We start from the raw sequence: 13,734 nt of genomic DNA on the forward strand, positions 1-13,734 counted from the left end.
GTTGTGATCCTACGGGGTCATAGATACTATTTCTGGTGGACAACCTTTGAGGTCATGGCAAATGCAGGTCAACCCCCTTTGCCCCCTGGGTACCATATTTCTTACGTCATCATTGAGAGCTAGTCATACAAATACACACCACGTACTCTGGTCCCAGCAGATCAGGCACAATTTGCTATTTTATTTTTTACTGGTTATGTATATAGTATACGTACCGTATGAGTAGCTCTAAATGATGACGTAAGACATACGTATACCGTACATATAATATATAGAGTATGTAGTTGTAAGTTGATTAGCGGTACTGTGGTTACTTTGCACCAAAAAACGTGACAGCCAACCCGCCATTTTATGCGTATGCAAGAAAAACAGCAAATCTGTGCCTGGTTTGCTGGGACCAGATTACACAAATGACCATATTTCTTACATCATCATTGAGAGCTAGTCATACAAATACACACCACGTACTCTGGTCCCAGCAGATCAGGCACAATTTGCTATTTTATTTTTTACTGGTTATGTATATAGTATACGTATGACTAGCTCTAAATGATGACGTAAGACATACGTATACATATACATATACTATATAGAGTATGTAGTTGTAAGTTGATTAGCGGTATAATGTGGTTACTTTGCGCCAAAAACCGTGACAGCCAACCCGCCATTTTATGTTTATGCAAAAAAACATCAAATCTGTGCCTGTTTTGCTGGGACCAGATTACACAAATGACCATATTTCTTACGACATCATTGAGAGCTAGTCATACAAATACACACCACATACTCTGGTCCCAGCAGATCAGGCACAATTTGCTATTTTATTTTTACTGGTTATGTATATAGTATACGTATGAGTAGCTCTAAATGATGACGTAAGACATACGTATACATATACATATAGAGTATGTAGTTGTAAGTTGATTAGCGGTATACTGTGGTTACTTTGCGCCAAAAACCGTGACAGCCAACCCGCCATTTCATGTTTATGCAAAAAAACATCTAATCTGTGCCTGTTTTGCTGGGACCAGATTACACAAATGACCATATTTCTTACGTCATCATTGAGAGCTAGTCATACATATACACACCACATACTCTGGTCCCAGCAGATCAGGCACAATTTGCTATTTTATTGTTACTGATTATGTATATAGTATACGTATGACTATAGCTCTCAATGATGACGTAAGAAATATGGTCATTTGTGTAATCTGGTCCCAGCAAAACAGGCACAGATATGATGTTTTTTTGCATAAACATCAAATGGCGGGTTGGCTGTCACGGCGAAAGAGACTGGGCGAAATTATTACTTGCGCGCTCTGCTTGCGCAAGTAACAAGTAATAATAATAATAAGCATAATGTACACAATATCTAAACAATGAATATATTAAGGATGATTTTTTCTCTAAATATTTATCCCACGATTTTGTAACCCATTTTTTCACCCAGTGTCAATTAGCTAATTGTAATCCTGGGCTCTACACTCTTTCTGCCAACCTGGGGAGAGCAACGGACTGACCTCATGCTTCCTTCAATGCATGAGGAGTCCAAGCCGCTTCTTTTCACCTGACAGGGAGGAGTTTCCCCGGTTGAACGTAGTGCGTGGAAGGAACACATCAGGCCAACCAGTTCCTTTCCCCTCCATCAGAATTACTGCATGTTTTTTGTGAGTGTATACCTACCCTATAGACACAGGGAGAACATGCAAACTCCACACCAACCCTATGGGCACTGATGACACGGAGGAGAAAATATATTAAGGAATGTACATGAATGCTGTTTATGAACAGTTATTATAATAATAATATAAGCATTATGTCAATGTTCAGCAATGTACATATGCAAGAGTGCCACTGCCAAAGACGCCTACAGGTGAGAATTAAGCGACCTCGCCCCTTTGAGTACAGCCTCGTTGACGGCAGACTGCTGGGCTGAGCAATGTAGTTTAAGGCAAAACACGATTCTATTAAAGTAATTACTGAAAAATCACACGCGTGTGAAGTAAGTGGTGCAACTCCATGTAGGGGTCCCCGGGGGGACGCGCCCATGGGGCCAGGCCGGTTCCGGCAAGCCGCCCCGTGTCCGAAACGGTTGAGCAATGACAGAGTTACCATGTGGGGGTCCCTGTACTGTACTGTACTGTACTGTACTGTACTGTACTGATACAGTATATGAAAGATATGTATGTGTGTTAGGCTGCACAACAGTGACACTTGGTTTTTGACCTGTTCTGACATTCCATATGTTGATCTGACCTAATCAAACCCTGTACACACAAGGCATGCTCCTTATATGGCCAGTAGGCTACATAATTCTTTCCTGTTGATCTGAACCCCCATGCCAAAGCGCCAGCGACCGCCCAGCAGTCTGCCGTCAACGAGGCTGATGTGTACTCAAAGGGGCGAGGTCGCTTAATTCTCACCCTTAGGCGTCTTACTGGTATTATAGTATACAGTAGTAGTAGTAGTAGGAGTAGTCGTAGTAGTACAGTAGTAATAGCCTATAATTAAGTTAAGTACATTTGGGAGCATGCATTTTATTTCCAAAATAGCTAATACAGCAGATCTACATTATAGGCAGCTGTAACTGGGAGTCCTGTTTGTTTGTTTTTAAACCACAATGTTGTGCACAGAACGGCCCTCACTGAAACCCCATGCCAAAACCACAGCCACACCTCCATTAGCCTGATTTAAAACATCACAGCGAGTTAGTATCTAGGGCTAGGCTACCATCGTTGAGACCGATAGTGAGCCATATAATAGGTTTGATCATGACAGTCCCCAGAGAGTCTCAAGTTCAACCAACCAATGATTAAGCTTACTACTGAAAATAATGAACTGTCAGAACACACTGGGCACCTCCCATCAACACTCACTAACCAATCAAAAGCCAAGTCCTTGTGCATTTAAAGAAAACATTTACCAGGCAGGCAGCGCAGTGACATCTACAATGCTAGAAACACTATTTTCTTGTGTCTCTGGCGATTAACTTAAACGGATTAAAGTAATCGTATTAGGTTCTGAAGTTGCATTTTGAAATTATCTCGTAGCCTATAGGCCTATTGTGTTTCAAATGTATTCATCATTTACCATCATTTTGTTGTGCCACTTATCGTGGGGTTTTGCAATTGGTAAGTATAACTTGTTATTGTTATTGCCCCTAGGCTGTTATTGTGGCGGCTATAAAGCCCCAATTACGACGTATTAACTTTTAACTGTTAACTTTAGACACGGTAATTCAGATCCAACACACGGGAATGGTCGGCAGGGCGGAGACCGTTGATCGGGTCCTTGTCAACGGATTGTCTCCCCCGAGTAGAGAAGTCTCTGATATTATAAAGACGTTGTCGGTGGATTCTCCCCTCAGATCCCTTGAGGCTGAAGTAATCGAATTAAACCAGACTGCAGGTAAGCATCCCGTTGTGTGGCTGTAGACGTCTAGTCAGTTCAGTAATGTATAGGCCTACTGAGGATTCTTTTTTTTGTATTTAGAAATGTCTTATTCCGCAGACAACCACACTTTTATCCGTTTGCGTGAATGTAAACTGGACGGGTCACAGGTGCATTTGACCGACAGTCTTTTCTACGACGGGGCGATATACTTGATTCTGGACCGAACCACTGACACATGGACAGCCCAGAGACCCCAAGCAGTGCCACTCAAAACAAGATGGGACCAGGAACCAGAGCGCACCAGGAAGGAGAGGATTCAGCTTCAGGAGGGATGCTCTAAGCTTATGAAAGTGTTGAGGCTTTCTGAAGACAAAGCTGGTAGAATAGCCTAATATTCTTTCACATTTCACTGTCTAATTCTGCACACCATATTCCCCTGGCTGTTTGTGTGTGTTAGGTGTTGAAAAACAACCATGCTGTTTTCATGCTCAGACGCACCCAGCCACCCACCCACACACATAACTTAAGGAACTTAAAAAACACTTAAAAAACAAAAACAAACAGTGAAGGTGCATAGCCTATTTGACAAACCTGTTACCCCACATTCTGAACTGTGACCTGGTCTGAACTACCTATGCAAAGTTCTATACAATAATTGGGAATATTGTGCTAGTTCCACAGGTGGCTATGCCTGCTATTTTGATACCAATCTTGGCACTGCTGGCTTTTATTGGGCTAATGTTGGTCAGCCTACTCATATCTAAAAAGCAAGGTGAGTGAATTTGTCTCTGCAACTATATTTAGCCCTGCCCAAGACAGTTTTATTCACTCTATTGTTCTATTATGTTAACAAACACAATAATCCTTAAATCAAATAATTGCAGTGTTTCACTTTAGGTCTCTTTACTTATCATATTATTGTCTTTTCCTCTCTATATTACACAAGCTTCATTATGTAAAACATTATGCATTTGAGGTCACATGAAGTCTCATACTCATGAGAATGTTCTGTATGGTCATGGGATTTTCTTTTCTGCTTCCAGGAATGAGACACCCTGGAGGTAAGCACTTCTCATTTTGTTAGACATTTCAGTTAACAGGCATGGGTGAAGATTGATAGAAAATTAAAGCAAAAAAACATATCCACCTCATGGTAATTTAACGTGTGTGTGTGTGTGTGTGTGTGTGTGTGTGTGTGTGTGATGGGGGAGGGGGGTTGTCACATGGGTATGCAATTCCTGAATGATTCTGTCCTCAATCACATTTTATGAGTTAAAGTTACTATGTGCCATTTCACCCAGTGACAGGAATGAGAATGACAGAAAAACAACAGTCAGTCATTGTATATCAGATGTAAAGCTGAAGTGGTAGCGTGCCCGTAGTAAGATAATTCATACTTGCAGATCTCTGAGGCTGAGCAACTCATTGTTTACAATTGTAAAGCCTTTATTTTAGACTATACAGCAGGGCAACTGGGTTGACTTTTAGTTTAACGTGTGCATGATTAATTCAATGTCCAGTCGTTGCATCTCTTTTGGATATAGCCGCAATTTGCAACTCTAGATTTTTTTATAATGGGATGAATCTAGAGTGGCAATACCCTCCATTGACTCCCCACTCATCCAAATTGTTTTTGCGATATGCTTGTATTAAACAACGTTAAACTCACCAACATTACAGCTGTAGGGAAAGCTTGAATTATCCTCTTTCAATCTGCAAAGCGTTTGTTTCATAAAAATCCACCATAGACATGTTATGAGCTACTTTCTGTCAAGAAATTCTGTGCAGGTGATTCTTTTTCTAAGAGTTGGAATTTGGAAGCACTCGTCGAAGTCACTGAACGGCCCTGGGTACCACCAGGTTTCAAATTTGCACATAATGCAGTAGGTAGCAGCGCGACCCGTTAATAAAAACTAGTGCTTCCAAACTCCAACACTTAGAAAAAGAATCACCTGCACAGAATTTCTTGACAGAAAGTAGCTCATAGTCATGTCTATTGTTGCAAGTTGCGGCTATTTTGGATATGTCAATCCATTTATTATCAACATCCACGTTCTTGCAGCAGCACTCAAAACTTAAATATACTTAAACTTACAAAACAAACACTGTGACTGAACGCCACCATGACCACGCATGGTCGAAAACTGTGTAGCCTTCCCCCTGTCACACCTGAGTGCCATCACCCACAGACAGGTAATTAGGGTAACCATGACAACCAACCACCACTCTCTGACTCTGACTGGTTGACATTATGTCATCATTTAGGAAGGACACATTAATTAATTAAAATAAATAAACAAAGAATTTTGGTGCCTACAATAATGACTGATTTATACTTGGTCATGTGTGTACTGGGCAAGACAAAAAGGCTTATGTGTGCGTGCGTGCGTCAGTGGCTCAGGGGTAGAGTGACTGGTAGAGCAGTCGGATGGGAACCGAATGGTTCCCACTTCGATCCCGGGCTCCCCCAGAGTTGGTGTCAAAGTGTCCTTGTCAGCAATTTCTCCTGATGTGTAGGTTGGTGGTGCCTTGCATGGTTTCCTCCGGCATCGGTGTGTGAATGGGTGAATGTAATATGTGTGTATCTATGTACAGTATCTATATGTCTATGTAAAGGACTTTGGATAAAAGTGCTATATAAATGCACCATTTACCGTGTGTGTGTGATTTCCTTCCCCACAGGTGTCATTGGCTCAGTTATACACTATCCTCAGGACATCACAGAAGTGTATCAAGATGGAAAGGGCCATCATAGTGGTTACCAGGCCTTGTAATACAAAGACCCGGCTCTTGTATGTCATCCTCAGTTCTTGTATTCATTTCCTTTTCCATAATCATTGACAACTAGACCTGTACGTGCCCGTCAGCCAACAGCCTACTTGAAAACGATGCAACTTGGGAACCTAATAATACCCGTTGTCAACTTGTCATAGCACCCGTTTTAACTATCTTTCTTTGTCCCTTTTTTGCCCATACTGTATATGGAGATCTCTGTATCTGTCTGCCTGTGCCTGAAGAGTGCAAACTGACTGTGAAAAGTGGACTGGTTAAGTAATCAATTGACAGGTGTGGGGTTGCCATGGCAATCAATTGGCTGAGGCAGAGGCTGGAAATTGCACAGGTGAGGGGACTTGGGCTCATTGGGTCCACTGGCAGAGCCTGACCAGAGCCTTTTGTGGTGTTTCTGGACAACGGTGTATGGCACCGACTCGAGGCTGGGCACTGCTCTCCCTGTGGTGGTGTGGAACGTGTGTGTCAAATTTGAAGTCGGTGGCGCAAACGGTTCTCAAGTTGCGTGGATTACAACCGTACTACACACACACACACAGTCTGTGTGTGACGTGGTGCATTTATAGTTACTGTAGATAGGTCAGTAAGTGCAACCAAAGTGTTCCTCAACAATCTGTTGCAACGTCAGCGTATTGGCCTCTTCGCAAGTTTGTTTCTCGCACTTTAGAATGTTGTACCAGCCCGATCTCACCCAAACACGGTGAAATAGCACAATTCTGTATACACGCATAGAAAACCCCCAAATCTGTACATATTATACTACGTTTTTTTTACCGCGACAGAGGCGTGGGTTTCACTAGTATTGTATGTACGGAAATTCCAATCCGTGCTATTTCACAGTGTTTGGGTGAGATGATTCGTGTTTGATATCATTTACGATTCTGTGCTATTGGGTTACAACTTACAACTCTACCGTCCACTCTACCGAACTTCGCAACGTTCGACATGGCAACTCTGTCTCTTGTGGCTCAAGTTCTGTAGAACTGTAGTCCCTCCGTCACAGTCTATGGGGAGGATTTCAGTGTAATATGTATGGATTTGGGGGTGTTCTAGGCGTGTATGTATGGAAAATAGCCAATCCGTGCTATTTCACCTTGTTCAATTGGGTGAGAACTGGTTGGTTGTACACAGTATGTGTCTACTCCTTGCTTTACATTGGTGTATTTGAATATACAGTATATTTATATTGTGTGTGTGTGTGTGTATATACTCTATATAATATATACATTGGTGCATTTGAATATATAGTATATTTATATGACTGATTTATACACTGTGTGTGTGTGTCTTTATATAATATATATACATATGTTTAAATTTAAGTGTGTGTGTAAATTGATCCACATTTTTAATTCACACAGATTGCCTTACAAACATGATCCAAAATCAAGCTTTTGAATTAGTGTTTTGTTTTTAGAATCTAACACTGGAGTGACAGTTTGTCAATTGGTCTGACTATCTAGTCTGGTCTAAGTGCAAATATTTCCATTTATATATTGTTTATCAAATGTTTTGGATATGCATTTTGTTTCCTGTTGAGTCTTTGTGTAAGTTTTATTGAAAATCATATTAAAGATAATTTTTATGAAATATTTTGTTTTTATTGACCGGCCTCTGGTTTATCTGGTAAAAAAAAAATCTTGTTCACCTCTTGTCAAGATCCAAGGTTGAACTTGAAGTAATAGATTGGGGTACAGATTCCATACTAGTCTCTCCAGCCTGTTGCCTCTCACAATTTTCAAGCATGATTCAAAGATTGTGGAATAGTTGTCTGGTTACGTGAGACTACATCCATATTCCATACTAAAACTCTCCCACAGCATAACGCTCATATCAGCCTAACGGCCCAGTGCTTTTGTGGTTCCACTGATCAAAAAAGCCCATAAATTTTTCCCATAGAGATTTCAATAATAATAAACTTTATTTGTATAAAGTATTCCATACAGGGTTGCAACCAGTTCAAAGTGCCTCACAGGCTTTAAATTCAAATACTTCACAGTAAGTCGAACATAAAAGGTTAATAAAGCAAGCAAGCAACATGGGGTATGAATGGATGGAACACTGAGTATTAAGAAAATCATAATAAGAATCTGTGATTCAATGTCAAAATGGGTTCAAATATGTTTTGACACCATATATTATATTTTGTTCTCAAAAACGAGATTGATGCTGATGTGATGTGACATGACAAATATGTTGTGCTTGTGCCTAACTTCTAAATACAAATAATATTATTTGACGTTTTGACACAATCAAATATTTTATGGTCAGTCATGATTCACCATAATATTATATATATATATATATATATATATTGGCCTGCTATAGGCGGCGGTAGACTTTAGTCTGCCACCTTTTATGGCATGGAGGCATGGTGGTGTCGTTTGCTCTTGACTTGTCCAGAGACATTGTTTTGCGTCTCTCAACCAATCATATCAATCTATACTCATGCTAGCTTGGCGACGTTTTGAATTGACCAATCACGAGAGCGCAGTGGGACATTTAAAGCAGGCGTTGTTCTCTCGGCGAAACATTTGAAAATAAAATTCATTATTTCTCTGACTGATTAATTTCATTCAGACTACTGCAGGATCAACGCTTCGTTCAGAGGTAAATTTACGGGTTATGTATTAAATCAATCAAGACAAGTAAGTTAACACAGGAATATCACGTTGAAATTCGTGTTTTGTTTTGGAAGAAAACACCGTGTATGTTGCAACGTTAACGTAATGTTAGCAATGTAGCTAACGAACTATTTTATAATGCTAATAACAAGACTGGGTAACGACGCCATTATCCCGGGCGGTACCGATTAACAACAGGTTAAAGTAACGTTGGCTAAATTAAGTTGCGTTAATATCGGCTTGTGATCTACGTCTTTTGTGCAGTTGCCATGGCTCAGTTTGGATTTGAGAACGACATTCAAAACATCATGAAGCTGGACATGCCGATCACAAACGCACCCATGCCCAGGTGGCAGAGAAAGGCCAGCTGCTCAGCCCCGTTGAGCAACAGCAGTCTTACACCAGGGAAATCTGGTAACAAGTCGCAGAGTTTGTCAAAAACGCCCAGCAAAACGCCAAACAAAACTCCAGGTAACTTGCTCACTGTAACTCGGACTGAGAAGGGTACTGTAAAAAAGAGAAATGGAGGGTCCATTTGGTTGCATTTGTTCATACTTTTACAAATGGCAAGTTAAAACTTGATTTTACTCTCATTTCATATATGTGAATTGAACAATGCTTTATTCCTAGGTAAAAATGTGAAGTGTACACCATCCAAAGCAGGGGGTGACCGGTACATTCCTACCAGAAACGGCAAGCAGATGGACGTGGCAAGCTTCCTACTTACAAAGGAAAATGAGCCTATGGACACCAACGAATCTACAGCTGCGGCAGTAAGTTTGTTTTATGCCATTGTGTTTACCGCACATACATTTTCAAAGACTGTTTGTTAATCCTTAAATGTTGTCTTTGAAGGAAAACCGGACAGCTTGGTCTGTCGCACTTAATGGCTGTAACATCGAAGAAGCTAAGATCTTGCACTTTGGAGGAAAGCCACTTAACGCTCCAGAAGGTAATTTAGTTACAGCCAGGTACTTGTTCATTTTTTTTAAATATGGATATAGAATCAAGAAGCAGGGAGTTATGATTATACTTTTCTCCAATTCCACAGGTTATCAGAACAACTTAAAAGTCCTCTACAGTCAAGGCGCGACTCCAGGCTCCTCCAAAAAGACTAGATACATATCTTCTGTTCCTGACAGAATCTTGGACGCTCCGGATCTCAGGAATGACTTCTGTGAGATATTTATCCCTTATGTTCAATAACATGCATTGTCAGACGTACATACAAAAATGCAGAGGAGACAAACATTTCCTTTTTGTATGTTATGCTAATTTTAATCTAATCTCCCAAGATGCTGCATGCATTGACGGTTAGGCTACTTATTATGTACAGGCTCTTTAGACATTCATTATTTGCATTTGTGTATTTGAAATTGTCAGCTTTACACATTGGGTTTATACTCATGCAGTGTTTTTGTTTTTTTGCCTGCATTCTTGTAGATCTGAATCTGCTTGACTGGAGCAGTCAAAATATGCTTGCTGTGGCTCTTCATGACAGTGTCTACCTGTGGAATGCCACTGCCGGAGATATCACTCAACTAATGAAGATGGAGAATTCAGAAGAGTACATCTCATCTGTGTCTTTCAGCAAAGAAGGCCACTTCCTAGCTGTTGGAACAAGTGACTGCAAAGTGCATGTGAGTATTATGTCATACAACACATGCCGTCACACATATCCTGTTCAGGATCTCATGACATTAATTTGCTGCTCCATTTGTTCCCTTTTGCACTTTTCTTCCTTAGTTGTGGGATGTTGCAAATGAGAAACGTTTACGTACCATGAGCGGCCATTCAGCCAGAGTTGGAAGCTTGTGTTGGAATGAGCATGTAGTAACCAGGTACAATTTCTGACATTGAATGTCTAAAACTGAGTTGTGTTGTGGTTGCCTTGCAGTTATTTGGACATGGTGCTAATGCAAGCTAATTATTCAACTCTTGAGTCACAAAATTGCTTGGGTATTTACTTTACTTTACTTTTTTGTAATTTGTCTTGCATTTATTTAGGTTTTCTGAGCTCAATTGCACCCAAAAAAAACCTGAACTTTTAACATTCAGTAGAATGTAGAATTCTACTTTATGTAGAATCTTATATAATTAGAGTTTGCCAGCAAATGTCACTTAGGGATTTTGCCCAAAAAGGCTTCAGAACACAGAACCTGAGACCATAGAAAATCCACTGAAGGTTCAAATTCAGGTTGTGTGGGTGTAATTAAAGTCACAAAACTTAAAATAAATAAATTGTCTCATTGACCGGCATCTATTGGTGGCTTATTGTAGCGCAGGCCACCACGCATTCTAAGTCAATGAGCGAGGTTCTTAACTTAAAAGCCGTTTGGCCGGAAGTCAATAAGTACAAATCTGCTATGTAACATGTCTCTTGATTGTCATTTAATCCACCCAAAACATACTTTTTGTAAGCAAAATAATTTTCCATTTACGGTTTGTACAGTTTTCTTTCTTTAACGGATCGAAACGGAAGTGTTATGAGGGGAACCACTGTAATCAATTGACATTAAAAAAAGCGTGATTCGGCGGGGAGGTACATACAAAAATAGGTGCCAAAAAGGCACACTTGGTGACGGGTGAGTAAATGTCATGACACCTTTAATTTTTCCTTGTAGCGGCTCCAGATCAGGACGCATTCACCACGATGATGTAAGGATGCCACACCCTAATATCGTGTCACTGACAGGCCATACCCAGGAGGTGTGTGGCCTGAAGTGGTCCCCTGATGGGAGATACCTAGCTAGTGGAGGCAATGACAATATGGTGCACGTGTGGCCTGGTGTGGCGGAGAGCAGCAGCACCGGAACAGCAACAATCCGCTCCTTTAGTGAACATACTGGAGCAGTCAAGGTCGGCACTTTTTTTTATTTTATGTTAAAGGATTTAAGTGATAATTATAATTCTTTGTAAATAAATGGAGGGGGAAAAGTAGTTCTATATTCCCATGGTTTGTTCAGGAACAGGAGTCTCCCTTCTCTCTAGTTGGCATACACATTTAATCCAATCGGGAGAGGATATTTTATGCAGGATAAATGAGCAGACAAATTTGGAATTGGAACACTGATAATCTCCTGAGCATTTTAAAGAGTTGGAGAGATAAATAGATCCCTGTTGAAAAAGCAAATATGACTGTACAGTCTGAATATAGAGCTCTAATTTATTTTCTATGTTTGTTTTTAATTTAGGCTTTAGCCTGGTGCCCATGGCAGTCAAACATCCTTGCATCTGGTGGTGGTACCAGCGACAGATGCATCCGTGTCTGGAATGTCAATAGTGGCTCCTGCATCAGTTCTCTTGACACTCAGTCCCAGGTAATGGCACACTTCTGCTTCAACCAGAAAAACCTTACTATCTGCATAAAACTACAAACACTGAGCACATTCAACTAGATGAGACGGCTCTCTTAATTCCCTTCATTACTGTCTGAAACTATTGTAGTTATATTAAGATTGATGGTAACTAATCTATGATGCACACTGTGTGGCTGTTACAGCTGTGGCTTTCATCTATAGCAGTAGCTTTCAACCTTTTTTCTTATCAAGGTCCATTATTGGTATTTGAGCCATGGACCAACATTTGATGAGATTTAGCCTCTCTGCCTCAAAATGTAGAATGTTTTGTGGATAAGATTTTGTGCACAATTCCATGCTGTATCATGTATCATTGTTGTTACCATAGGAGAGATGACAGGCAAACGTCATCAAAATGACAATCTCTAATTGTGTAGACTACTATTAAATTAAGTAATGTAGATGTTTAACAAGAAGTAATGCAGATGTTTAACAATTAAACTCTTGAGAGTGTAAAACGAATCTAAGGGTCCATTTGGACATCCCTCGATGGGTTGAAAACCACTGCTTTATAGTCTAGCACTCTAGCTGAATGATGACTCTGCCTTTCAGATATCTTCGCTGGTGTTTGCACCAAATTACAAGGAGCTTGTGTCTGGCCATGGATTTGCTCACAACAATGTTGTCATTTGGAAGTACCCATCATTTTCCAAAGTCGTGGAACTCAATGGTAAGTTAAGAACTTCAGTTTATTGTCACATTAGTGGGTGAAATTGTTGGCTGTATGTGGAACAAGCAGCAACATGGGCTTAGAATAATGATACCTATACTCATTGACATCAAATATATCGTCATATTTAATTTTACTTTTTTTTTTTTTTTTTCCCCTTCTTGAACTGTTTTGGGCATACAATCAAAAAACGATACTGTGTCAATATTGTGGTCTCAGCAGATGTGCTTCTCTTGTTTTTAGGCCACGAGGACAGAGTTCTGAACTTGATTGCCAACCCGGACTGCTCCGCTATTGCTTCTGTCGCCGGAGATGAGACGGTACGCCTCTGGAAGTGCTTTGAGTTGGACCCCATTAGAAAGAAGGCAAAGGACAGAGGTGCTGCCAAATCTACCAGCGGCGTAATTAGTCACCATGCCATCAGATAAAGTTGAGGTTTAAAGGGATATTGCACTCAAACATGTTTGGGGTCAAACTTCTATTCAGGCTTTTATGAGCACCCAGACAGTTTTTGTTGCTTGGTTCAATATTTTATATTTATTTTAATCAAACACACATCCTATACTAAACTTAAAACTCCCTTGGTTAAAATGGGAGTTTTGCAGTTAGACTGGGTTGTATAGGAAGTGTCTGATAAAATTAGTGATGGGAGATTAATCGGCAAACCCATCGGTATCGGCCGATATTGGCCTTAAACCAATTATCGGTAAAATATCTGTTTTAGTATATATTTTATAATGTTAAATTAAAGCCTGAAAAAGGCTTTTGTTGTGATGAAGGCTGAAATTCTAGTGTTTTCTGGGGAAGCTTTCAAAAGGGTCTACAAGTTGGAACATTTTTTATAACTGCATCCCTAGTTTTGGAATAGAGGCCCATTGCTTTTTCCCCCTTCAAA

The 13,734-nt window shown here is 40.3% G+C and overlaps 2 protein-coding genes across 4 annotated transcripts; both read left to right on the forward strand.

Moving 5' to 3' along the window:
* Window positions 1-2,954: 2,954 nt before the first annotated feature.
* On the forward strand, window positions 2,955-7,714 carry LOC310870110 (uncharacterized protein). Of its 3 annotated transcripts, XR_014570211.1 has the most exons (7): window positions 2,955-3,134; window positions 3,232-3,411; window positions 3,514-3,774; window positions 4,070-4,168; window positions 4,440-4,457; window positions 6,079-6,994; window positions 7,039-7,714. XR_014570211.1 is itself a non-coding variant. In XM_083781162.1 (6 exons), exons 1-6 carry the CDS (start codon window positions 3,077-3,079, stop codon window positions 6,168-6,170), a joined length of 708 nt encoding a protein of 235 aa, XP_083637288.1. In that variant the 5' UTR covers window positions 2,955-3,076; the 3' UTR covers window positions 6,171-7,714. The 3 variants fall into 3 exon arrangements, 1 of the variants encoding a protein (XP_083637288.1); XR_014570210.1 differs by having other exon boundaries at window positions 3,496-3,774; window positions 6,079-7,714; XM_083781162.1 differs by having other exon boundaries at window positions 6,079-7,714.
* Window positions 7,715-8,694: 980 nt separating this feature from the next.
* Window positions 8,695-13,388, forward strand: cdc20 (cell division cycle 20 homolog). The gene is made up of 11 exons (XM_083781156.1): window positions 8,695-8,796; window positions 9,075-9,281; window positions 9,441-9,583; window positions 9,666-9,762; window positions 9,862-9,987; window positions 10,254-10,450; window positions 10,557-10,651; window positions 11,435-11,669; window positions 12,005-12,130; window positions 12,722-12,839; window positions 13,083-13,388. The coding sequence occupies exons 2-11, from the start codon at window positions 9,080-9,082 to the stop codon at window positions 13,265-13,267; spliced, it is 1,524 nt and encodes a 507-aa protein (XP_083637282.1). The 5' UTR covers window positions 8,695-8,796; window positions 9,075-9,079; the 3' UTR covers window positions 13,268-13,388.
* The last annotated feature ends 346 nt before the right edge of the window (window positions 13,389-13,734 follow it).

This window comes from Protomyctophum parallelum (assembly GCF_964188405.1).
Source record: "Protomyctophum parallelum genome assembly, chromosome: 14".
Lineage (NCBI taxonomy): Eukaryota > Metazoa > Chordata > Actinopteri > Myctophiformes > Myctophidae > Protomyctophum > Protomyctophum parallelum.

What these genes read in the sequence shown, in the direction of transcription:
- cdc20 (XM_083781156.1), top strand. Translation starts at nt 9,080, where the DNA reads ATGGCTCAGTTTGGATTTGAGAACGACATTCAAAACATCATGAAGCTG. An exon ending in ACGAATCTACAGCTGCGGCA is followed by an intron (nt 9,584 to 9,665) that starts GTAAGTTTGTTT and finishes TTGTCTTTGAAG; the next exon opens with GAAAACCGGACAGCTTGGTC. An exon ending in CAAAGTCGTGGAACTCAATG is followed by an intron (nt 12,840 to 13,082) that starts GTAAGTTAAGAA and finishes TCTTGTTTTTAG; the next exon opens with GCCACGAGGACAGAGTTCTG.
- LOC310870110 (XM_083781162.1), top strand. Translation starts at nt 3,077, where the DNA reads ATGTATTCATCATTTACCATCATTTTGTTGTGCCACTTATCGTGGGGT. An exon ending in ATCGTGGGGTTTTGCAATTG is followed by an intron (nt 3,135 to 3,231) that starts GTAAGTATAACT and finishes TGTTAACTTTAG; the next exon opens with ACACGGTAATTCAGATCCAA. An exon ending in GCTTTCTGAAGACAAAGCTG is followed by an intron (nt 3,775 to 4,069) that starts GTAGAATAGCCT and finishes ATATTGTGCTAG; the next exon opens with TTCCACAGGTGGCTATGCCT.